General features: G+C 45.1%; 1 protein-coding gene across 5 annotated transcripts in view; it reads left to right on the forward strand.

Annotated features, from left to right (window-relative positions):
- St3gal3 (ST3 beta-galactoside alpha-2,3-sialyltransferase 3) overlaps nucleotides 1-26,782 on the forward strand; it is a 220,428-nt gene that overhangs the window by 165,303 nt on the left and 28,343 nt on the right. For all 5 annotated transcript variants that reach the window (XM_008845386.2, XM_008845387.2, XM_008845388.3 and 2 more), the window contains one exon: nucleotides 24,547-24,641. In XM_008845386.2, coding sequence (XP_008843608.1) covers nucleotides 24,547-24,641 — 95 coding nt within the window. The remainder of the gene's footprint in view (nucleotides 1-24,546; nucleotides 24,642-26,782) is intronic.

Consider the following 26,782-nt stretch of genomic DNA (forward strand, 5'->3'; position numbering starts at 1 on the left):
GTACAGGCAATACACTCATACACATAAAATAAAAATAATAAATAAAATATATTTTTTTTAGTTTTAAAAAAGAAAAGATAGAGATGAGCCCCAAGTGTTGAGGACAGAAGGATCTAGCTCCTCTGAGTTTATACCATAGACAGGGAGAGGTGGCAGCAGAGGGAGAGTTTAGATGAGACTGGAGAGAGCTTTGGTTGTCTGTAGTGACCTGCTCCAGCATATAATCAGCAACTGAAATAGGGCAGAGAGGAGATCCCAGGAGCAGAGGAGAGGGCTCCTCTGCCTTGATGTTTCTCAGTTTCCAGGTCCAGAAGGAAATGTCTTTCTCCTGGTTCTGACTTTTTGAAGAAGGAGGACACTGAAGGTACTGAAACTGATGACAGTTGCTTTTAGAGTTTCTCCCTCCTCCCCCCATACTGACTGAGCTTATGGCCCAGAGGAGACACACCTGGTAAGAAACTGGGTAATAGAGTTGGCCAAACACAGGAGCCGTTAATTGGTTTGTGGTTACAGAAAGTCAAGGCTGGCTGGGAGGAAGTTCAGACCTAAGAGCAAAACAGAAAGGAGAGAGGGGAGGGAGTGGGGGGAGTGCAAGTATCAGAATTAGGGGTCCAGCTGTAATGTGGGGAGATGTTGAGTCTCGCATGGCATTATAAGGCACTCTGGGCATCACGGAGGAGATAAGATGGACTGGGGCTTGTTTATCTCAGGACACTTGCCCCTACCAGGATTAGCAGTGCCATGTCTTGGGGAGTCATTATGTGCCTAGAACAACCTGGAACAAGTCACTAGTCCCAGATGAACAACCATGGGGTCCAGATTGCAGCAGGGAATGGGAGAGTTCAGGAGAGTAACTATGAAGGAGGAAATCAAATGCTGTAGCCCCATAGTTTATGGCTATGACAGGCCCCTGTCCCGTGTGCAGGGCTCGTTATAGCTGTTCTTATTTATTTATTTATTTATTTATTTATTTATTTATTTATTTATTTAATCATAAGGCATTAGAAGAGCTTAGTGAGATGGTTCTTTAAAAAAAAACTTTATTTTGTGTATGAGTGTTACACCTGCATGTATGTAAGTGCACCTGTGTCCTGCAGTGCCTGAGAAGGACAGAAGAGGGCATCAGATCCCTTAGAACTGGAGATATTGGTTGTTAGCCGCCCTGTGGGTGTTGGGCTTTGAACCTGGGTCTTCTGTAAGAACATAGCTGTTCATTCTTTCCAATGTCCTAGATGCTGTTGTAAGTACTAGACATGTGGTACTGAGTGCGATAGATAAGGGGATGTAGTTCAGTGGTAGACCATGTTGCCAGCTTATGCAAGGTCCTGGGTCCTAGCCTGAGGTGGTGGGGAGAGGGAAGGAGGAGGAGAAGGAGAGAGGGAAACAGTCATCCAGTCTCTCAAGAATTCAAAACTAGATAGACCCTCGTGGGTTTGCAGAGCTGATTGTAGGTAGAGGTGAGGAGTGGCTGAGGTAGCAGGAGAGCCACACCCGTATTCACACAATGGCTTAAGTTCTCACTGTAGGACAGTTCTCCCTATGCATCATGACAGGTGAGGCTTCCAGCTATCAGAGGCTTGACCTCTATGCCATTTGGTGACTGATCTGGTGTTGTGAGGGAAATAATTCTGTCCCTGTAGCCTCACCCAAAGTTAGCCACCATGCTGGAGCCCCTGGACCTATGAAGGCAGCTAGAGCACTTTTCATAGGAAACAGAATCCTAAGGGGATTCTACGTGGAGAAATCCCAAGAGCAACCTGCATTCATGCATTACCACCTGGGGCAGTAAAACAGAGTGTGATGTAACCCAGCATCGTGGATACAAATTGTGATGTAATCTAGTCTCCTGGGTGCAGGAGTTCCCACCTTTCCTGGTCAGCACAGGTGATCCACCTTTCCTTCTTCTTGCAGAGAGATACCATGAGGCCATCTTCAAGGCCCTCCTGGCAGTGGACACTGCCTAGCTTGTCCATACTCTGTGACTTGGATGCTTGTCACTGAAAAAGAAGAGGGCTGGGTGTAGAGTAAGGGACAGGCTCATTTCTTTTCTGATAAGCCCAGCTGCCTGAGGGCTAGATGCTCCAGGTGCAGCTAGATAAGCGAGTCCTAAGCTCTGTGAGTCTGTGTTTAAGATGCTGATTTAGCAGCCCTCAGCTCAGCACAGGGGGCTGGATGTCGGGAGTTTATTTGAACACTCTCTCCAGCCTTTTTCCACATCCTTCCTGGGACCATAGGCAATGAGGGGTTGTAGAGTAGATGGTAATTGGCAAGGTCTGCCCTTATGCCCTCCCTAGACCCCCATCCCTGACCCTCTCCTGAAGGTAAAATGTCTCATCTCACAGGACAGCATCCACTCACTCACTGTCATTTGTGTCATTTCCCAGCAGAAGAAAACAAAAACAACTGAGACCCCCTTTCTCTGGAATCCAGTCTGTAGGGCTCAGACAGCAAGGCACCTGTGTTGGCTTCCTGAGGCTGAAGTAGCAGGTTCCTCTCTCATGACTCTGGAGGCCAGAACCCCTAGGCTGAAATCAGTGTCAGTGTGGCCATGCCCCACCCCCATGCATTAGGGGATTAACTGCCATTCACCTCCTCAGTCCTTAGAGAGTCGCATTCCTTGCCTTATGGTCACTCCACTTGACTACTGTAGTCATGTTATCTTTCTTTCCATGCACCCCTCTGGCCAGTCTGATTTAAGCCACTTGTGAGTGCAGCAGGGACCCACCCAGCTGAGTCAGGTACCCTCCCCATATCAGTCCTGCTTCATGAGGTGCTCTACCAGAAAAACACAGGCAGTAAGCAGCAAATGAGCAAATTACTTCACAAACAAGGTAAATAGTATAGAGAGAGAAAAAAAAGGAGCATAGGCAGGTGACAGGACAGCTTCAGTGGTGAGCAGGCTGTCCAGGGTTGGCCTTGTGGGATCTCAACAAGGGTGAGATCCGAATAAAGATTGAAAGGCAGGAGGAGGTGAGCTCAATGTATATCTGGAGGAAGATTATTCTAGGCCGAGGAAAGAGTTCAAGATAGGATCGTAAGACAGCAAGGAGTGTGGCTGTGGTACTAGGAGCAGAGGGAGAACAGTGGGAGACAAGGTCAGAGAAGAGGCTGAGGCCTGTGGCCACTGCAAGGTCTCTGGATGGGACATGAAGTCATCGTGCATATGGTCAGGTTGATCATTGAGGGAAAGACTCAATCAGCTTTGCCAGGAGGAATAGAGGAGGGTATGCATCACATACACATGCTGCAGGTAGTTTTTACATTTGGGAGAAGGCAGATCTCAGACCTCACACAGCAAAAATCACCTGCTATGCTGGGCACAGTTCTTAGTGCCGGGGAACATGGCAGTGAACAAAACAGGCCACTCTATTCAAATCGAGCTCAGGTTCTCCATATAATAATAAACAAGGACCCATAGGAGAGAAGCATTGAACAAGACAACTTTACATAGTAATCCGTGCTTATGAGACGATGTAACAGAGTGACTGAGAGAGGTGGGAAGAAGTCCACTGAGAGGGAAGTCTGAAAAGGTCCAGACACAGGAGAAGCATGGGCTATCTGAGGGTAGCCAAAGGCCAGTCAGCACCTCGGAGCAAGGAGGAAGGAAGGAGGACCTAAGATGCATGCAGGTGAGGCTTCAACCTTGTGGCCTATGAGGCAATGAGATGATTCCATGGGATGCATGGCACGTGGGTGCTGTAGGAGGACCACTCAAGCCTCTGAGAGCAGGGCAAGAGTGCAAGTTGGTCACCCGCCATTACAGTAGTCAAATGACACTGTGGACCTGAGTGATAGTGGGCAAATTCAGAATATGTTTAGAGATAGTATTAACAGGACTTGCTGGTGAATTGGATGAGCAGCAGCCAAGAAAAAGAGATGAGTCAAGAGTGACTCCAAGGGATGCTACCCAACTGTCAAGAGAAATGTTTGTTTATAAAATAGGTGTTCCTCATTGTAGAATGTGAGGATCGGGCAAGTGGGATTGCAAAATGAAAAAGAATGACTCTCAGCTTGGGGCATGATCTGTGACATTAGCCTGGCCCTCTCCTTCCCCACCCTGACTGTCAATGCTTTATGGTGCTTGGTGTCCAGCCATTTGCTAAAGGTTATCACTCTCTGTCTTTCCACCTCGCCTGCCACAGCAGCATCCAAACCTGAGCTGAGCCCATCCAACCACTTTTCCTGCCTGTGGGACACACAAGTGCCTGCCCACCTTGATGAGGCCACTGTGGCCTCATGGTCCCCGTTTCTTGGGACTGCTCAGCACCACTCAGCAACCCTTGCTCCTGGTTAGCTTGCCATGGGATTCTTCTAGATCTTTACCATTCACAGGTCCACACGCCCACATTCCTCAACCCAGAGATATTCCAGAGATGAATCTATCTATGGAGCTCGCCTGTCAGAGTAGCTATCTTCACATCATTCATTCCAACTTTTCCCAAGGAAAACATGTCCTGTTTGTGTGCCATCTCTGTGCCTCCCTTGTGCTTTACATCTATCTGTTCCTGTACCCCTCGTGGGGGCTTCATTCTACTGTCACCTTCTGTCCCCTACATACCTTTGTCCCCTACATTCCTGCTTGTCTCCTTCCTATTTGAAAATAAATGTGGTGTTCTCCCTATCTGACCTTACTCTCCAGTGTCGACATCTTCTGTTCTCTCCTCCTCTACCAGGTCTCTTTAAAAACAGTCCCATATCTCTCTTGATCACTGTGTGTCTCCTCTCTCTCCTCAGCTCCTGCAGTTCTGGTTCTGTCCTCTCACCATCCCCAACAGTATGTTTCCCTAGGGGTCCAGTGACTTTCGTGCATCCCCAAAAGCAACATACTAAGACTGTAGCTATAAATAGAGCTGACCCATGAAGTCACTACGAGGATTAAATAAGATGATGCACACGGAGCACTCAGCACAGGGCCGGGAATGCAGGAAGAGCTTAGGAACTGTTTGATGTTATTGTGTTGCTGTGTGTATATTGTATGTTTCACAACTGCCTCTCTGCTTGGCTGCTTCACCCATGACCCACAAGGCAAGGACCAAATCCTTTACTGTCATATTCCCAGTGACTAGCACAGTGCCTGGGGTAGGATGAGGCTTAGTATGTATTGGAGAGGCAGGTAGTGGACTCTGAAAACCAATGGGACTGTGCCTTGGGCTGTGGGTTATGTGACCTCTGGACAGTCTGGCCTTCGTTTGGGTTATCTCTGGGTAGGAGGAACTGCCTGATCACTGTTCTGTCCTGCACCTCCCTACAACTCTCTCTCCTCCTCCACACTAAGTACAGGCTGTCAGCAGAGTTACTAGGAGCCTGTCAGCAGAAGCCCAGGCACTGCCCCTTGAGTGCCTCTAGCACAGTCTCTTCTCCTTCAGCACTGGCCTCCCTGCCTGTCATACATGTCAGGCTGTGGCTCCAGCCTGTCTGGATACAGATGTGGCCACAGTCCCTAAGCAAGTACAGAGGCAGTTGCTGGCAGCATTTCAGACCTGGGAGTGGGTGGTAGCCCTGAACAGTGGAGATATCACTGAAACCCAGCCCTTTGGAACAGGGGAATCCATGAAGAGCTAGGGAGATAGCTCAGTAAAGGGCTTGCCTTGCAAACATGAGGGCTTGAGTTTAGTCTCTAGAACCCACATTAAAAAGCCAAGTGTGACCTGGCATAGTGGTGCATAATTTTGCTTTTAGTCGCAGCACTCAGGAGGCAGAGGCAGGCAAATATATGTGAGTTCAAGGCCAGCTTCATCTACATAGTGACTTTCAGGCTAACTGGGGCTACAGAGAGGTGGTGCATGCTTATAATTCCAGCACTGGAGAAGGCAAAGACAGGAAGCTCCTGGAGGTTCACTGGCCAGCCAATCTAGCCTACTTAGCAAGCTAAGGCATCAGGCCAATAAGAGATCCTGTCTTAAAAAACAAGGTAGGGCCTGGAGAAATGGGTCAGTGGTTAAGAGCACTTGCTGTTCTTTCAAAGGACTCAGCTTCAGATCCCAGCACCTACTTAGCAGTTTACAACCATCTGTTAACTCCAGTTCCAAGGGATCTGATTCCCTCTTCTGGCCTCTGCAGGCATTGCATGCATGTGGTACTCATGCATGCAAGCAAATCACTCATACACATAAAAAGTAAAAATAAGGGGCTGGAGAGATGGCTCAGGGGTTAAGAGCACACTGGTTGTTCTTGCAGAAGACCTGAGTTCGAATCCCAGTACCCATGTGGCAGCTAACAACCATCCATAATTCCAGTTCTAGGGAATCCGATGCCCTCTTCTGTCCTCCGCGGGCACTGCATGACACGGGTGTACTTACACACAAGCAGGCATAACAATCATACACATAAAATAAAACTAAATTAATTAATTTTAAAAATAAAAATAAATCTTTGAAGAAAAACGAGGTGAACTACACCCCAAGAATGACACTGGAGGTTGACCTTTGGTCTCAACATGCATATACACACACGTACATGTATACACATACACATAGTGTCTACAAGGAGCTGTGCAGAGGCAGCCTCCAGACTTCCACAAGTGAGCAAGATTCAGCTGGGATTGGCCCTGAAAAATATACACTGGGGGTGGCTGTCACTCCACAGGCATTCACCTAGCACCTGTGTGCTTGGCTGTTAGGGGTACCACACTGTCTGGAAGGGAACCAAGCGGTGACATTCCTATGTGGTAAATACTGAGATCATAGTGTGCACAAAGGGCAGTGAGTCCCCAGGAGGGTTTAATCAGCCCTGTGTGGCTCAAGGGGTCAGAGAGGTAGAGATGCTGCAGGCAGGCCTTTTAGAGTGAACAGAAGTTCAGCATATGAATGAAGGGGCAGACTTCAGGCAGGGGGAATGATGGTGAGAAGACATGAGATATTAAAAGTCTGGAAAATTCTAGAAATTCTAATTGTATAAACCAGAGCCAAGGGAAAGGAAGGGAAGACAGGGTATCTGGGGACTGGAGAGGTCGAAAGGAGCCAGTTCAGAAGCTTGTTCACCAGACTGAAGAGCTGAAATTTCATCATCTAGGGAGCAACTGCAGTTGGTGGAAACCCACATCAAACTAACTCAAGCAGAAAGGAAATGTGTCTATTTATTTATTTTTTTAATATTTTATTTATTATTTTTTTAAATTTTGTGTATGAGTGTATTGCCTGCATGTATGTGAGCACACCAATGTCGTGCAATGCCACAGAAGTCAGAAGAGGACTTCAGATTCCCCTGGAACTGGAGTTAAGGATGGTTTATAGCCATGATGTGGGTGCTGGGAATTGAACCCAGGTGCTCTGGAAGAGTAGTCAGTGCTCTTAACCACTGAGCCATCTCTCCAGCCCCAATGTGTCTATTTATAGAAATAAGCTCAGGAGCTGGATTTCCCACCTACCTGAATCTAGGACTACCCAATCTTTCTCCCAGTAGCTGGTCTCTGTTTCCCGCTGGGTGTCCTACAGACAGCTCTGGCTGTGTAGCTGCAAAAGATGGCTCTAGCACTTCCAAGCCTGGTTTGGCCAGCTTTGCTCCAAAAGGGCCAGACAGTGACTATTTTTGGTTTGGGTAAATTTAAGCTATGTTTGGGTCATATAATCTCTGCCACGACTGTTCAGCTCCACTGTTGTAGTGTGAAAGCAGTCACAGACTATTAGTAGAAATGAATGGGTGTGGCCATGTTCCAATAAAACTTTATTTATGGGAACAAGGTGCTGGCCTACCCCTTTTTGTCTAACCCCTGTTCTAGGCTGTTGTGATCTTTGGAGAGAAAAGTAAACTCTCATCCCCCAGTGTCCAATATGAAATCTCGTAGAAACCCTTGCTACATCCCATTTAGGTCTGGTACCTATTCTTTAAAAAAATTATTACATTTATTTATTATTTATTGTGTGCATGCATGCACATGTGGAAGTCAGAGGACAACTTGTTGCAGAAGTTGGTTCTTTCGTTCCATCATGTGGGTTCCAGGGATTGAACTCAGGCTTGATGACAAGTGCCTTTACCTTCTGAGCCCTCTCACTGACCTCCTAGTGCCCATTCTTGAACCACTTTCTTTATTAAAATATTGTTTGTTTCTATGTCTATGAGTATATTGCCTGCGTGCATGTAAGTACACCTGTGTTTTGCAATGCCCCTGGAGGTCAGAAGAGGACATCAGATCTCCTGGAACTGGAGTTACTGATGGTTATTAGCTACCATGTGGGTTCTGGGAACCAAACCCAGGTCCTCTGCAAGAGCAGCCAGTGCTCTTAACCACTGAGCCATCTCTCCAACCCTTGAGCCACTTTCTAAGGAGTCTACCTGAGACATGTGCCCATCCCAAGAGGTGTGTGTGTGTGTGTGTGTGTGTGTTGTACATCTAGGACCATCTTGGATGAAAAGTAGGATGTCACTACAGCAAAAAGGGACAGAAATGTAGATATCTACCATAGATACCAGCAAGAGAGAGCATGAACTGAGTGCCTGAGGTTTCCAGTGACTATCTAGCTTGAAACTGGTCCTGACGCAACCTTGGGGCACCAGGCCAGCCCTACAGTGCTGAAGAGCGCCGTGTCTGGCCTTGCCCCAGTATTCTCCCCTCCACTGCTATATTACAGCCAGTCAGAACGCACTTGCTCACTCATTCCTTCCCTGCACAGTGCTCCACATGCCTGGGTGGGACAAGAGGGCAGAGTCCCTGGAAGCAGGGCTTAGGCTGCAGATACTCCACCCTGGGTAGACAGTGCTTTCCCTCAGCCAGCCTCAGCAGTCTCTCTTCACCTTTCCCTCTGTCCTTTGTCTATACCACCCCTTCTGCTCATGCGCCCTCCCCAGGATTTTGTGCCAGTCTCACAGTTACTTGTCATTCCAAGCCCAGCCCAGTTTTGATCATCTCCTCTCAAGAGATCTTTCCCAAATGCCCAATTTGATGTATGACCTTTGTGTCCAAAATACAGGCTGTGAAGACCTGTTTCCTTTTGATTATTTCCCTGTCTTTTTTTTTATGATTTCATATATTTTTTAACATGTAATGGCTTATTTTTTTTTAGTTTGCTTTTATTGAATTTTTGTGTGTTTCATACAGAACATCTCAATCAATCTTAATCATCTTTACACCCCCTTCCCCACTGGCACCCTCCCCTGGCCCCACACTGGAATTTGTACATTCAGTCATTTGTGTTAAGGCCTATTGTGTCAGGTTAGTGTCCCCAGAAGTTCCTCAGTGCAACTTCATCTACTGAGGTCTAGTCAGCTTATCTAGAGTCCCTCACTTTAGGAAGATCAGCTCTTCCTCACCAACAGTAATCAGTTGCCAATATTTCTTCAGCTAAGATTGGGGTCTGCTGTCCATTTCCCCAGTTCTATGCTGGGTTTTTGTCTGCCTGGGTTTCCATGGAATTTATGTCTCCTGACACCATTGGTATAGATTCATATGAGCAGGGTCCCAGGAACTTATAGGACTCTTATTCCTATATGGTTGTGCACCTCCTCCCTGGCTCTTACAATCTTTCCAACTCCTCTTCTGTGATGGTCCCTGAGCCCTGGGTGGGTGAAGTTTAGCATAGGAGTCCTGTCCAAGAACCAGCATTCTGAAGACTCTTAATCTCTATGCTTTGGCCATTTGTGACCTATTGTGTTCCTCGCCCTGTGTTGCATGAGGGAACTTCATTAAGTTCTCGAGAATTGAGAGATTCATTAGTGTCCTCTTTACCCATTCTATGTTCCATGAGCCTTAGGTGTAGAGGTTGCATTGTAGATGTGTCACTTAGGCCCAGGCAATTCATAGACCATGTCTGTGTGTGACCAGTTATGGTACTTGGTAATAGTCTTCATCTGGTGCAAAAGAAGCTTCTTTGATGAGTGGTGACAAGGATATTTGTCTGTAAATATAAGGATACATATTTTGCACATAGTAAGAAATTACATTAGTCTAGGGATGTGACAGTCTTAGGGTTTTCTCTAACACCTATGACCTCTCCAGCCATGTGTATTTGGTTATGTTTACAGCACTACCCTTGAATTCCTCCCATTGAGTGGGCTTTTATTCCAAATAGGTAGCTTGTTGATTGCCCCCAAGATAAAAGTACTACTACTGCACCAATATGCTGTGTATGCTGTGCCGGCCATTGATGTGGTTATTTGGTCTTGAAGCTGGTGTTGAACCATTGATTGATATTTTCCCTTGGCACCTTCATAATGCTCTCCAAAGCTATGATAGCAGCCTTCAGGGAGAATGGTTTCCAGGTCAGTTCCAGCTCCATTGCTTCAAATCCTATATCCAAAGTATGTTCTGTCTTCAGCGGTAGGGCCTTACCTTCAAGTTCTGTGAAGCACTCAAGGGCTGTGGCAATAGCCTGTTCAATCTTGGGGGTCTCTTAGACCATCCTAGCCAACAACTCAAAGAAAAGTTTCTCCTGTCTGGCAGTGTTTCTTGTAGCCTTTAGCTATATACATGTGTAATTTGTCCTTAGGTTGTTGAACTAATATGATTCTCTCTGGTATTTTAAAACTGGCTAGGCATTATTTATCTCTCCTCTGTCTCCCTGTCTAACCTTTCCACCATGGCTTCCCCATTTAAAGTGTCCCCACTTTCCCCATTTCTCCCTTGATAATACCAGTCTCCTATGGTCCTATGTCTCTTGAGCTCCTTCTTTCCCTTTATCCCCAAGGTTCTTCGTATAACCTTTCCTCCCCCTCCCACTTAAATACCCCAAGTTTTATCCATTTCTCCCTTAGTAACACCTGCCTCCTGCTGTTCTCTCTCAGGTTCTTTCCCTTTACCTCCCTGGTTCCTTTTCTTTATCCTGGTTCCTACAATTATATCTGGAAACATACTCACATATAAGTATTTGGTGTTATTTCCCTGTCTTTACCATTAGCTCCTAGAAGGAAGGACCAGGGCTAATTTACCTTCAGGTTCCCAGCTAGCAGTTGACCCAAGACCTAGGACTGAGTGGGCAAGCAGTTGTTGGGCAGAGATAAATTTCCAGGTCCAGCTAGTCTGCCTAGCCGTTGAGACAGGAGCTTCCTGCACTGAGGTGGCGTAGTACTTGGGAGTTGACCAGCTGTCTGTCTCCTTCCCTCTCAGCTTCCCTTCTAAGGGTGGGTGCCCACCACCCTAGAGATTTAGCATCCCTTCTCCTTAGATTCTCACTTTTCATAGGAGATGACAGCAAGACATAAGCCTGACAAGGCATTTAGAAAGTGTTTCTTCCCTGGACATACACCAAGATCTTACTTTGCAAGGCCCTTTTTGGTGGAGTTGTAGAAGTTAGAGATCCCAAGCAAGACCAGGGAGATTTTTAGAAAACCTGACTCCCTCTGTTTTGTATACCCTACCACTTCTCAGTGTAGGTTCTGGAAAGGTTGCTCTGTTGGGTTTGGCTTCCCCCGACTGGATGAGTCTCATTTGTGGCCTGGGAGACAAGGCCTATGGCTAAATCTAACAGACAAGTATGTTATAGTCACTGTTCTATGCCCTCGCTGCCAATTTTGCCACTTTTTGCCTTCTGGGTTGCTTTGTTCCTCATTTATGGATGAAATGGCTAGAAGGCTGGCCACCCAGAAGACAGACACAGAGCTGAAGCTGTCTGTACCAGCAAACCCACATGCTGAGGCAACTTTTCCAGGTGGACTGGGGTTGAGGGGCAGTGGCTGGAAGGAAGATCTACCCTAGATTTGCTGTTGTCCACACATAACTCATCATGATAGTAAGACCCAGTCAACTTTCCTGCTGGTCTCTGGGCACAGGCTTGATATTCTGAGCCTTAGAAAGTTCTTTTGGTAGGGCTAGAGAGATGGCTCAGTGGTTAAGAACACTGGTTGTTCTTGTAGAAGACCCAGGTTCAAATCCCAGCACCAACATGGCAACTAACAACTGTCCATAACTCCAGTTCCAGGGGACCTGATGGCCTCTTCTGTCCTCCGCAGGCATTGCACGACAAGGGTGCACTTACCTACATGCAGGCAATACACAAATACACATGAAATAAAAATAATAAAGTAAAATAAAGATAGTGCTTTAGGCAAGATGGCTCAGCAGGTAAAGGCACTTGCTGCCAAGTCTAAGGACTTGAGTTCTAATCCTTGGAACCCACATGGTAGAAGAAGAGAACTGACTCCTGTGAGTTATTCTCTGACCTCCACATGTACACACACAAAAGGAATAAATGAGTTTTTTTAAAGTACTTTTTGATGATCCAGGGTTCACCTTTCTTCACTGAATCTCAGGCACATTATTGAACATTAAATGAGCTGGAGGATTCTTTACGAGGGTACCAGGTTGCTTTTCCTGGCCTTTCCATACATTGACCTCAATGCCTAGGTATGGTCCTATCTCAGTATATGAAACTGGGAAAAGGACAGTGTCCTAGCTCCTGCCTTGCTCTAAGAGGAATCTGAGTCAGACCCATCTTCAGCTAGTGCCCTTCTAGAGCTCCAAGCCCTCAAACTATTAGGCTCTAGGATCTAAGAAAAAAAGATAGACAGGTCTCAGTGCAGCTTCCGCCTTCTCCTCCTGTGCCTTCTCACGCACTCACACACACCCTACTGAAACCTGATCCTGAGGCTGCCTCGCGTGCTGGGCTCTGGCAAGGCTGGCAGGCTGGGGCCTGTCTGCTGGAGCATGCCCCACCCTGCCCTGCTACCTACTAGGCCAGGGCAAACAGGTCAGGCATCCCACACTCCTGCTAGTCTGACCAGTCATCAACACCTGAAAGGTCACCACCATATTGGCCAGACCCCCTGCTGGCACACTGGAGAGAAGCCCCTGAGTACTGTTTGAGATGTACTATTAGACTCTGCCTAGACCACCTATAGAATTAACAAAGCACACATACACACCACCTTCACCATTACCTGCCCCCACGTCTCCTGTTGTTTATGGCCCCTGGCTCAGCTTCCAAGGCCTCTGCAGGCTCTGAGCCACCTCACAGGTGCTGTACAAAGTCCAGGAAACACTAGGGGAAGAGGATAGGTCTATTTGGGGAAGCCCAGGGAGGGGCTTCTAGTCCAGGGGAAACCCTGGGGGAAGAGGATAGGTCTACTTGGGGAAGCCCAGGGAGGGACTTTCTAAAGGAAATAGCATTCAAGTTTAAAAAGAATAGAAACAAAATTTACCAGGCAAATAGAGATCCAAGGGGTTGGGGACTAGAGGAAGGGCACGTTGCACACGGCTGGGAGAACAGTGATCTTGAGGAAATCAAATCCAGATTACATAAGATTGAGAGCTGAATAGGGGAGACAGACTATCCTCTGCTCTTTCTAAAAGTTTCGCCATGAAAGGATAGAAGTTGGTAGCTAAAGGGAGTAACTAACATGGTCAGGAAAGTTTGTTCAGGTTACCAGCAAGCTGATTCAATAGGTAAAAGTACTCGCTGCCAAGCCTGCTGACCCAGGTTTGATCCCCAGGGCCCACACAGTGGAAAAAGAGAACGAATTCCTACAAGTTGTCCTCTGACCTCCACACGTACAACATGGTATGCCTGCACCCTACACATACACAAGAAGCCCGGCATGGTGGCGCACGCCTTTAATCCCAGCACTTGGGAGGCAGAGGCAGGCAGATCTCTGTGAGTTCAAGGTCAGCCTGGTCTACATAGCGAATTCCAGGACAGATGGGGCTACAGGGAGACCCTGTCTCAAAAAGACCAAAAAAAAAAATTTAAAAAAAAAGAAAACAAGTTTGAGTTTGCTCAAATGGGAGACACCTGAGTGTGATTGTGTGCTTAGCAGGACATGAGCAGGAATGGGACCCACAGCCTGATGTAGTAGCTTTAGTAGTTGGATAAGGAAGCCAAATTTCCAGATAGGTTTGGGAAAGCAAGAAGCTAGTAAGTTCTCATTTGATGGCCTTGGTTTTCTCTGTGATGTACAAGAAGTCTTATTTAAGGAGAGTTGGGAAGGAGAGAGAAATTGTGGAGAGTAGAGAATGTTTGGAACAGCTGCTGAACAAAGATGAAGGCCCAGCTAAGGTTCAAACCTATGAATTGGTGATGGCATCTGCTCAGTGTCTCCGGAAGCCAGGCTTTTAGGACTTTGAAGTTTCTAAAACTGATGAGTTTGATGGAAGATGACACAGGTGCTAAATTTTCAATGCATGTGGCAAAGATGTAAATGATTTATTAAAAACCTGGTAAAAGATTTAAAAGGTGATGGTGGTGATATAAATGATGGTGGTGATGATGATGATGCTGATGGTGCTAGTTGTGATTGTTATAACTTCCAGGATCAAGAAGAGGCCACTGTCTCTTCTGAGAGTTCTAAGGTAACAAAAACTAGAGTATATCATGCCCTGGTTCCATCCTGAAACTCTATCCCCATAACCAAGAAAACTTGTGTGTGGCTAAGCAGGAGGATAGAGACAGCTCAGCACAAGTTGAAATGAGGGGAGAGTAGGGAAATCTTGGATCCATGTAGCTAAATCTATGGTACAAAAAAAGAGGAAACTAGGAAACGTACACACACTCACTTAAGACACACTGAAGAGCCATAAAATGGTCCTGCAGGAGACAGAGTCCTTAAACAGATGTGTGGAAGTAGATAAACTCGAATCCCATCTTCATACCAACCCAGATGGATCAATTTTAATGTAAAAAACAAATAATATGAATAAAGTACAGAAAAAAGTACGGATGAATTTCTGGATAACCTCAGGATGAGGGAGAGTTTCCTAAGACCCCAAATTCAGAAGCAATCAAAGGGACTGACAAATTTTGACTACACTTAAAAAAAAAAAAAAAAAAACTATCAGAAGAGGAGGAGGAAGAGGAGGAAGAAAAACACCACAAGGCAAGAAAACAAACTGGAGGAAACATGTATAACTTAAAGGATTTAAATATTTAATAAGTAAAAATCTTCAAAAAAAGGAAAAGACCAATAACCTGAAGGAAAAAAAATCACCGAGAGATTTACATAAAGTTCACAGAAAACTGCAAATGATCCCTTTATATATGAAATGATTATCAACTTCATTCATAATAAAATGCAGCCAGTTGTGATGGGGTAGACCTATAATCCCAACAATCTAGAGGCTGAGTTACAGCCTAACCTGAGCAACATGTCAAGACCTGCCTCAAAACTGGAAAGGGGGGCATTGAGATGGTTCAGTGGGTAAAGAAAGCTACTTGCTGTACAAGTCAGGCAACCTAAGTTTGATTCCCCAGGATCTTTATAAAGATGAAAGGAGGGGGCCTAGAGAGATGGCTCAGTGGTTAAGAGGACGCTGGTTCGGTTCCCAGTACCCACATAGTGGCTAAGACCCATCCTTAACTCCAGTTCAGGGGAGGAAGTGTCTCACACCCTCTTCTGGCCTCTGCCGGCATCGTAGACACACATGTAGTACACTTACATACATGCAGGCAAAACACACACATAAAATACAAATAAAATCTTTTTTTTTTTTTTTTTTTTTGGAGACAGGGTCTCCCTGTAGACCCAGCTGTTCTGGAACTCACTATGTAGACTAGAGTAGCCTCCATCAAGGCCAGCCTGGTCTACATAGTGAGTTCCAGAACAGCTGGGGCTACAGGGAGACCCTGTCTCAAAGCAAACAAACAAACAAAAAGTGGAAAGAGGACTGGAGAGATAGCTCAGCAGTTGGGAGCACTGGCTGCTTTTGCAGAGGACCTGGGTTTGATTCCCAGCACCCACATGGCAGCTAACAACTGCCTGTAAGTTCAGTTCCAGGGAATCTGATGCCGTCTTCTGACCTCCAAGGGCATTGCATGTCACAGGTGTACTTACACACTTGTAGGCAGTACACACACACACAGAAAACAAAATCAGTAAATAAAATATTTTTTAAAAGTGGAAGGAAGGGCCACACATGGTGGCACATGCCTTTTGTCCCAGCACTCGGGAGGCAGAGGCAGGCAGATTTCTGTGAGTTCAAGGCTAGCCTGGTCTACATAGTGGGTTCCAGGACAGCTGGAGCTACAGGGAGATCTTGTCTCATAAAGACCAAAAAAAAAAAAAAAAAGTGGAAGGAGGGAACCCATTCCAAAAAGTTGAAATAAGTCCCCTGACTTATACACAAGTGCTATGACATGTGCAGCACACACACACACACACACACACACACACACACACACACCAAAATTGAAAGGGATGGAGGAAGATTAAGCTGACAGCAAGGGACCAGGCACGGTGGTTTGTGTCTATAATCCCAGCACTCATGAGGCTGAGGCAGGAAGATTGCTGTGAGTATAAGGCCAGCCTCAGCTACATAGTGAGTCCCTGGAACTGCCTAGCAAGACCTGGTCTTAAAACACCATAAATAAATAAAACAACAGTGAGATTTCTTTCCTGTCAAACTGGAAAACTGAAGTGTTTAACAGTGTCCTCTCCAGTGAGGTTGTTAGGGGAATGAAACTCTATATATTGGGGGGGGGGTGTCACAAAATGGCACAGTCTCTTATGGGACAACTTGGTGATATGAAGCAAAACTGCATAGATTCATTTTCTTTTGGTTTCAGCAAACATATTTCTGGGAATCTCTTTATTGACAAATAGAAAAGATACAAGGGTCAAGTGTGCTGTAATCTAAGCACTTAGGAGTTCAAAGTAGGAGGATCACAGTTCCAGGTCAGGAGGCAAAATAGAGAAGTGTTCTCTCAAAAAGAAAAGAAAGGGGCTCCTGAAATGACTCAGTAGTTAAGAGCACTTGCTGCTCGGCCAGAAGACCTGAGTTCAGTTCACATCAGGTGGCTCATAGCCACCTATAACTCCAACCTCAGGGGATCCAATGCCCTTCTCTTCTGGCTTCCAAGAACAAGCACATACACTATACCCACTTCTGTTGGGATCTGTTTTTCTGGTTTTTGTTCTTGTTTTTGTGTAAATATTTGTATTTATTATTTTTATATGTATGTGTGTATTGCCTGCATTGTAGGTAAGTGCACCTGGGTTGTGCAGTGCCTGCGGAGGACAGAAAAGGCTGTCGGATCCCCTGGAACTGGAGTTATGGACAGTTGTTAGCTACCATGTGGGTGCTGGGATTCAAACCCGGGTCTTCTGCAAAAACAACCAGTGTTCTTAACTGCTGAGCCACGAGCCATCTCTCCAGCCCCTAGTTTTTGTTTTTGTTTTTGAAAGAGGCTCTCCCTTTAGCCCCGGGTGGCCTGGAACTCGCTATGTAGACCAGGCTGGCCTTGAACTCCCAGAGATTCACCTGCTTCTGCCTCCTGAGTGCTGGGACTAAAGGCATGCGCCACTACACCTGGCTGTTGGGATGTATTTTATAAACACCAGAAACAACCCAAGGGACTGACTGAATTACATAGAGTACAAAACCACCATGGAAAAGAAATAAAAATACATATTATACACCATATGGGAATAGACGTAATAAGAGATGGGCACAGGTGAAAGCTAAGCTTCTCTGAATATATTATTTTGTGAATTTAATTTGAGAACTCTGCAAAGCTTTATGGCATCATAAAGCAAAATTAAACTAAAACAAGAGGAAAGCAGTCCCTCTAAAGCAAAACGAAACAAGTAAACCTAGCTGTGTGTGTTACTGATTAATTCAACCCATAAGAATTATTTCAGGTGACCAAAGCAAAGCAATTTTTCTCTGCTGCTAGTGGGATATGAAGGACCTAAGGCAAAAAGAACTCCAAAGGAAGCTTAAATTACTTTTAGGAAAGATAGTGTATGTAGGGCTGGTCAAACAGCTCAATGAGTTGAAGGTGCTTACTGCCAAGCCTGATGAGCACCTGTTCTATCCCCAAGACCTACATGGTAGAAGGCAAGAACTGACCCCCACAAGTTGTCCTTCGACCTCCACATGCACACCATGGCATGCATGCATATATACACATCAATCAATCAGTCAGTGTAATTTTTAAAAATTGGGGGCCTGGAGAGATGTCTTCTTTCAGAGGACCTGGGTTCAAATCCTAGCACCCACATTGCAGCTAACAACCATCCATAATTCTAATTCCAGGGGATTTGACACCTTCTTCTGACCTTGTGTAACATGGGTGCACTTAACATACATGCAGGCAATACACTCATACATATAAAATAATAAAATATTTTTTAAAAGTTTAAAGATCATGAGTAATGATGCTGGTATTATTCTGAAAACATTGTATTTTTTTTCTATGTATATGTTAGGATAAAGCAACTAAGTATGTTAATGTTATTAGAAACAAAGAAGTTATTTTAATAGAAAAGAGACATGGGCCGCAGAGACGGCTCAGTGGTTAAGAGCATATATTGCCTTTGCAGAGGACTGAGGTTCGGTTCTCCGCACCCATATCAGGCCACTAAGCAGCTTGGAACTCCAGCTCCAAGCGATCTAACACCTCTGGCCTCCACAGGCTCTTGCACTCACATGTACATGCGCATAAACATAATTAAAAATATTTAAAAGCAAAGAGACAAGGGGCACAGGTATAAAATCAAAGGTCAGTAAGCATGGATTTTATGCTATATGAATTATCACTCAGTAAAACTAATAAAAAGAAGACAAGTGCATATCTTGGAAGCCTAAATTTTGAATTGAGAGTATCGGTACAAGTGTGTTTTTTTTCTTCCAAAAGAAATATCCTAGTTTGGTCCACCTGAAAAGGCCTGGAAACAACGTCTGGCCTATATCCATCTGAGCATCCTGGCCTCTGTGATAGCACTGTCTCAGAACCATTTCCAGCTCCATAGGAAAACTGACTGCAGGTGGAGTCAAGAAAAGAACCAGAGCCAGCAGTGATGGCGTACACCTTTAATCCCAGCAATGAAGCAGAGGCAGGCAGATCTCTGAGTTCAAGGTCAGCCTCTCTAAGAGCTCCAGGCCAGGTGGGGCTACCTATAGACCAAAAAAAAAAAAAAAAAAAAAAAAGCCAGATAAACTTGGAACATCTCTTTGTCTCTTTGTAAGAGATATCCAGGTCTTTATCAGAGATTACTTGGGTGTGCCCAAAAGATTCAGGAGCCAAGTTGAAAAGGCTGTACTGGCTAAAGACAGGATGTAATGATGACAATGGGTTGGCATATGTTAAATATAGTGAAATGAATAAATCCTTAATGATTTATAGAGGGAAATAATCTCATTTACTGTATCTGAAAGGTACTTAGGAATCATCTCGTTACCTTGAAAATTCTTCCTTTCTTTAGGATAATCAAAGAGTTGATGAAAGTTGATAGAAGTTTATGAAAGCTTAAACAAGTATTCTTGCAGCTAAAGAAAGAGCAGGTCTGGTCTAGGCACTGACCCCAGTGACTGCTAAAGGCATTGTGTACAAAGCCTAGATGGCTTGAACCCCGTGATTCATCTTAACAGGGAAGACTCTGCCTGTCAGAGAAATCTTCTTGCCAGAAGACTGAACATAAGTCAGATCCAGCCTCCAGTTCTAGCTACCAGTTTACTGAGCACAGATGACAGAAAAACAAGCCACAAATTGGAAGGGAGAAAACGGGAAAGGAGGGAATCTGTGGGTTTAAGAGATAAAGAGATGCCAAGTACAGCATGTGGACCATGCTTCCATTTTAACCTAAACAAACCTATATTGAAATAATGCCAACTGAGCATATCAGTGCATACCTGTAATCCCAGCACTCAGGAGGGAGAAGCAGGAGAATCACAGAACGTTTGAGGCAACTGGTCTACATAGAGAGTTTCAGGCCAGTCAGGGCCAGTGTCTCAAAACCAAAACAAAATTCTAAAACTTACAAACAGCAATGCCAATAACATCAAGAAACTATTGAAATAAATGATACCATTAACAAACAATGAGATAGTAGGAGAAATCTGAAATGATTAGCTATTTGTTGATATCTTTAAAAATTATAATTTTGCCGGGCGTGGTGGTGCATGCCTTTAATCCCAGCACTTGGGAGGCAGAGGTAGGTGGATCTCTGTGAGTTCAAGGCCAGCCTGGTCTACATAGTGAATTCCAGGACAGCTGGAGCCATAGGGAGACCTTGTCTCAAAAAGACCAAACAAAAAAAAATTATAATTTTTAGTCTGGTATGGTGATATATACCTTTAATCCCAGCTACTCAGGATGGGGAGGAGGAGGAGGAGGATCACAAGTTTGAAGCCAGCCTGAACAACTTAACAAGATTCCATCTCAAAATAAAATTAAAAAGGGCTAGGGATATGTCTCAATGGTAGGACACCTGCCTAGCATTTACAAGGTCCTGAATTAAATTCCCAGCAACACACACACACACACACACACACACACACACACTAACTTTTCAGATTTAATGTTTTGGGGAGGTACTATTTGTGTAAGACGCCTTCATCTTTTAGAAATTAGTGCTGGAACGTCGGGTGAGGTAATCCACACCTGTAATTCTAGAATTTGGAAGGTAGAGGCAGGATTAGAAATTCAAGGACAGCTATATGAGGCACTGTTTCAGACTACCACCTCAGAAAGAAATTAATGCTAGGGTGTTTTATGAATGAAATGACATCATTTCTGGGAGCTTTCATAATAATTCAGAAAGAAAATAGATGGGATACAAAAGAAAAAAATGAAGCATGATTGATCAGTGTCAAGTTGAGGTGATGGGCCCCTGGGAAATTCACTGCACTGACAGCTGTCATCGTTTTGGGTTTTCCCACTTTTTAAAAAAAAAATTTATTTATTATTTTTATGTGTATGCATGTATTGCCTGCGTGTAGGTAAGTGCACCTGTGTCGTGCAATGCCCATGGAGGTAAGAAGAGGCTGTCAGATCCCCTGAGGCTGGAGTTACAGACAGTTGTTAGCTGCTCTGTAGGTGCTGAGATTTGTACCTGGGGCTTCTGCAAGAACAACCAGTGTTCTTAACCGCTGAGCCATCTCTCCAGCCCCTCCCACTTTTATATATGTGACATTTTCCTCAATGAAACAATTTAAAAATAGCACTGGGAGCTGGGTGTGGTGGCTTCTGCCTATAATTTTCAGCACTCAGGAAGGGGTGGCAGTAGGTCCCAGAGTTCAAGGCTATTGCCAAGTACATGATCCCCTGACTCAAAAAGAAAAAAGATGGGTCAGTAAGGTGACTCAGTGTATAGAGGCACTTGCCACCAAGCCTGACAACCTGAGTTCAAGCCCTGTAGACCCAAATGGTGAAAGGAAAGAGTTGATTCCTACAGGTTGTCCTCTGACCTCCACATGCACATTGTAACACGCAGGCAGGCACACACACACACACACACACACACACACACACACACACGCAAAATAATGTGAAAAAAAAGTAAAAAAGAAAAGAAGACTGCGGGTGTTGATAGAGCTAGTGTCCAGCAAGCATTAAGACCTGGTTTCATTTCACAGCACTGCATGCAAAAAATTTTTCTTTAAGTTTTAAAAGTATATACACAGGAGAAAAGAAAGAGAACTGTTTGTAAAGAGGTGTACCCACCCAGCAGCAAGAAACAGCAGAGGAGGCCAGCTCAGGTTTTGAAGGGATATAAAAAGAAGCTGCAGAGTGAGCATCTAAAACATGAAGGCCCAATAAAGAATGGGGCGAAGTGGCAAGTGTTTGAAAACATCATAAAAGTAAGAAGGACTAGGTTACACGCTAGACACACGGGTTTTATGAGACCTTATCAGGCCCATTTAATGCATTTTTCCATGATCTGTTGTATGAACTTTTTTTGACCCTTACTAATTTGGCAACTCCCACTTTTCTTGACCACATTTTCGTTTGTCCATCTTTCTACACTGAATTTTGAGGGCTGATACGATGTCACATTAGCAGCAACTTCTGGGTTTTGTGGTTGGACCCAGTCTCTGTATATTAAGCCAGTCTGTAATGCAGTCTACAAAATAATATGGGAAAGGGAACATCAGTTTTTATTATATTTATTTTTGTTTTATGTGTATGAGTGTTTTGCCTGCATGTATGTAAGTGTACATGTGTTATGCAATGCCCTCAGGTCAGAAGAGAGTGTCGGGTACCCTGGGACTGGAGTTATGAATGGTTATTAGCTGCCACGTGGGTGCTGGGAATTGAACATAGGGTCTCTGCAAGAGCAGCCAATGCTCTTAACCACTGAGCCATCTCTCCAGCCCCAAGAGCATCAGTTTTGATGTATGCTGAAAGGATAATTGTATTTGAGTTGCAGGATTATGTATACTTACTTAAATGTTGTCCAGAATTAACACATATTACAGGATATACACAAAAGGACATCAAAATGCAAGGTATTCTATGGGCTAAAGAGAATGGGTCAGTTGGCAAAGTGTTGTGCAAGCATGAGGACCTGACTTTGTATTCCCAGAACACTGGCACAGCATACCTGTCATCCCACCGTGCCTGTCATCCCAGTGCTGGGGAGGTGGAGACAGGCAGATCTCTGCAGCTCACTGGCTAGCCAGTCTATCTGAATCAGTGAGCTTCAGGTTGGGTGAGAGACCCTGTGTAAAAAATATAGAGTGATGGAGGAAGACACCCAGTGTCAACATCTCGCCTCCACACATGCACACGTGTGCACACACACTACACACAGAGCTTTTCTTCCATTATTAAACTTTCAGCACTCACAGACAAAACAAAAGAAAAAAATAGATCACATAGGAAAAAAAATGTTTTTTGTTTTTTTAAAAAAAATAATAATATGTTTTTGGGCTAGAGAGATGGCTCAGTGGTTAAGAGCCTGTACTACTCTTCCAGAGGACCCACATTCGAGTCCCAGAAACTACCTTGGGTAGCTCACAGCAGCCTGTAACTTCAACATTGCACTCATACGTACGGACCCGCAGACATATAATTAATATATATATATATATATAGTTAAATAAAAATTAAATATTAAAAATCAGATGCTCTGCCAGGCGTGGTGGCACACGCCTTTAATCCCAGCACTCGGGAAGTAGAGGCAGGCGGGTCTCTGTGAGTTCAAGGCCAGCCTAGGCTACATAGTGAGTTTCCGGACAGCCGGGGGGCAGGGAGACCCTGTTTCCAAAAAAAAAAAAAAAAAAGATGTTCTTAAAAGTATAAATTAATATAATAAACTTTCTAATAATGTGGAAGGAGAAGGGGGAAGCAAAGGGAAAAGCCTGCCAGGGTCACTTGGCCAAAGCCGAGGAGATTTTATTAGCATATGGCATCTAGATATGCTGGGAAGCAGATAAAATCCTGTCCAAGCTTGACTCTGAAATGTTACAAAAACCCTGTGAGCTCCATCCTGACTTGGCCACAATTCTTAGTGCTTATGGTTCAGCCTCAAATATGATAGCAATATACTTGCATCCTATATGTTAGGCATTAAACTTGCTCAGAGACAAGCATGCTGACTCCACTTCTGGGAAGGAGAGCATTAGCAGAAGCTAATACTTTAGCTTTGTTGTTTTAAGGGTGGACATCATCCTAACAAGTGATGGAGAAGGGAGTGGGACTAAAGGGTTTTCACCTCTTTCAAGTTCATGTCAAAGTCACTAATAATATTAGACCTCTGAGCGATTACTGAGCTTTTCCTCCTGGGATGATTAGTATGTTAGTGATGATAGAGATGAGAAGTGAGTGTTTAAGGTTACTGTATGCTGGGAGGGTCAGTTCTAGCTTCTGAACAGGGGAGGCAGGGTGCTTGCTACTCAGTAAACTGAATGGGGTTCAGTCAAATCAAAGACACATAGCCTGTGAGGCCTAGGCCTATACATGGTCATTCTTGATCAGGAGGACCCACAGCAAGATTCTCAGCACAGTCAGTATGCTGGCCACCTCCAGCATACTGCCAGCCTGAAAACGGTCTCAATCCAGGATGCTTCCATGTGAAATGTTCTCCTGGGATCTCCAAAGAGCTTGACTCATCCTGTGTCATTGCCCACTGTCCCTCACTTCCCCTCATTCCTCCTGAGCTGTGCTGCCATCCCCAAGCTGCAGCCTGCCCTGCCAAGAGCAGGGACATTTTGCCTTTTCCTAACCCCAACTCAGCATCCCTTCACCCCTTCTCTCTCCTTTCCTTCCCATCTTCCCTACGGGCCTGAATGAATCTCTCTTTAAACCCTGAGTCCCTTCCCTATCTCCACAAGAACTTAGGTTCCCTCTTCCAATCTCTCCACCAACAAGTATACTCCAGTTCCTGCTGGTCTGATCTCCTCTCAGCCCTGCATCCTAATAATAGGATTCTGCTTTTCCATTTTCTTCTCTATCAAACTTCTGCCTCTAGTACTTTTACCCCACTTTGCCCTCTCATCATAAATTTGCCGTCTTTCCCACCCTGGGTGGTCTGCCTCCAAGAATCTTCTCCAAAATTCTGTCTCCTTACAGTGGCTGTATTTTTGGATACTTTTGTGCTCCACTAGACAGCGTCTTATGCCTGTGTTCCCAGACTGCAGGAACACAGTGGGCTGTGTGACTGGAGATAGATGCATGGATAACCTTCCAGAGAACTTCCATCTCTCTCTCTCTCTCTCAGACATTAATCCTTGCTGGGCATATCTTGTCCCTCCACTCCTACAACTGGCCAAATAAAGACTGACCAAGCCTGCTCCCTCAGACTCAAGTTCCACTCAGCAACACCAGCAGCTACCCACTTAGCAAGCTGGGATAGGGAGGGTGATCTGGAATGTGGAGGGTGACTTCCACAGACCCATTGCCAAGGCCATGTACAGAAGAGCCAGCGGGTACTGCAGCCTATTGCATTGTTGCTGTATTCCAGGTTCTCCAAGCCAGCACCCATGTTCCTGGATGACTCCTTTCGCAAGTGGGCTAGGATCCGGGAGTTTGTGCCACCTTTTGGGATCAAAGGTCAAGGTATGTTGGGAACCCTGACCTACATTAAACACGTCATTCTTCCAAGTTGTCTCCCTATACTTCAAGATAAGACTGAATCCTTAGACGTTCCATACTGGGGCACAGGGGGTGCTGATAAGATGACTTAGCAAGTAAAAGTGCTTGCTCCCAAGTCTGACAACCTGAATTTGATCCCTAGAGCCCATGGTGGAAGGACAGAACCAACTACCACAACTTGGCCTCTGACCTCCATGGCACATGAGTGTGCACACGCATGTACACACAAATAAATAAACACTTTAAAAAAGAAGTTCTATGTTGGGGATTCTCCCACCCACTCCATCATTTCTCCCTCTCCCGCCTTTCCTTGTCTCCCACTTTTGAAAGGAAATATTGATTCAGAACCTGCTGCTTGATGGGGCTGGGCCTGCAGCAGTGACATACAGGATGGTTCCTCTCCTCAAAAAGCTCTAGTCTAGGGGCTGGAAAGGTGGTGCAGCAGATAAGAGCACTTGCTGCTCTTATAAGCATCCAGCTCCAGGGGATCTGATGCTCTCTTCTGGCTTCTGTGGGCCCTAGGCATGCATGAGTGTACATACATACATGCAGGTGCTCACACATACACATAAAATAAAAGTAAATAAATCTTAAGATGGAGGGAGCTCTACTGAAGGAATGGGCACTCAGAGCAGGACCAACTGTGGTGCCATGAGATTACAGAAGAGATGCACTGCAGATATTAGAGAGATTATTATCATAGAGCACTACTAGGTCTGGTGGGAAAGCTCCTAGAAACAACAGAACCACCCCCCAGGATGGCTCTTGTAATTCCCCATGTCTTTCATCGTAACTTAGCCTCCTCTCTAATTGTTCTTTTTCTGTTCAAGATAACCTTTCTCCCTATGTCCAATTTCCCCCTTCCTTTACCTTAGGGACTTCTTCCACATAGGTCTGCTTCTATGTCAAGTTTCTGAGCTATTCCATAGCCTGGTGGAGAAGAGCTGGGGCATTAGGGTCAGATAGGGTCTCAGACCCCATACTTACCTTCTTACTACCTGTGATCTTGCACAGGTTACTTAACTTGTTTGTGCTTTAGTTTCTTTGTCAACTAAATAGAGAAACGGTACTATTGTATAAGATTATGGTCAGATTTAAGAAAAGAGCTGTTAAAGGGATGATAACATTTGGCCAGGAAACTTGGGACTACCCAAACCTTCTACTCTGGTAGCCCTCCCCCTCCCTGGAGCGAAGACCACAGCCAGCACCAATGCTATTGAGCTGAGGCCTTGACCATAAGCCTCCAAGGGCACATCCAGTGGTTTGGTTTAATCCATATGAAGAACTCCTTTCTTAGTTCATGTGGCCAAGTAGACTACTCTTTTCTCCTAAATTCTCACTCAAGACTATATAGTTACAAAGACCAGTGAAGGCCCAATAGAGTCCCCAGCCAGCAAGAAGAGAGCAGGTCCCTTCCTAGACAACAAAGCCCTATCCATGTCCTTATCCTTGACCAGTCAGTAGCACTAAGCTCTTCCTTAGAGGTAAAATTGGAGGTGAGGAAGGAAGGGAATGTGAGGGCTCCCCTAAAGAGCCCTCACATTCCCCTGGAGAATCTTAGCATAGAACATCATTTAAGGTTTGTTCCTCAGCCTGTTCTTACTCTGGAGGGACTGACCTGACCGTGCCTGGTCTCCTGCCCTCTCCCTTTTCACTTGCAGTTCTGAACAATGTCCCACTGCCCACACTCCAGGGCAACTGCTCAGTGCCTCTGTGAAATCTAAAGAATACTTTCCAGACCTCAACCTGACCTCTTCCTATACCTGACATTGCCTCTACTCCCTCTTAAAAATTACATGAGGTGTTGAGATGTACCTTAGTGGTAGAGTGCTTACCTAGTATGTGCAAGGCCCTGTGTTCAATCCCCAGCACACATCAAAAACAAAACAAAAAGTCAAAAAAAATGTAGCACCTTTTATTTTGGAAGATTTCTTTCTATACATAAAATATCTCAGACACAGCTGGGCATGGTGGTACACGCCTTTAATCCCAGCACTTGGGAGGCAGAGGCAGGCAGATCTCTGTGAGTTCAAGGCCAACCTGGTCTACATAGTGAGTTCCAGGACAGCTGGGGCTACAGGGAGACCCTGTCTCAAAAAGACCAA

Source organism: Nannospalax galili, unplaced genomic scaffold (genome assembly GCF_000622305.1).
Source record: "Nannospalax galili isolate Female #2095 unplaced genomic scaffold, S.galili_v1.0 scaffold1402, whole genome shotgun sequence".
Lineage (NCBI taxonomy): Eukaryota > Metazoa > Chordata > Mammalia > Rodentia > Spalacidae > Nannospalax > Nannospalax galili.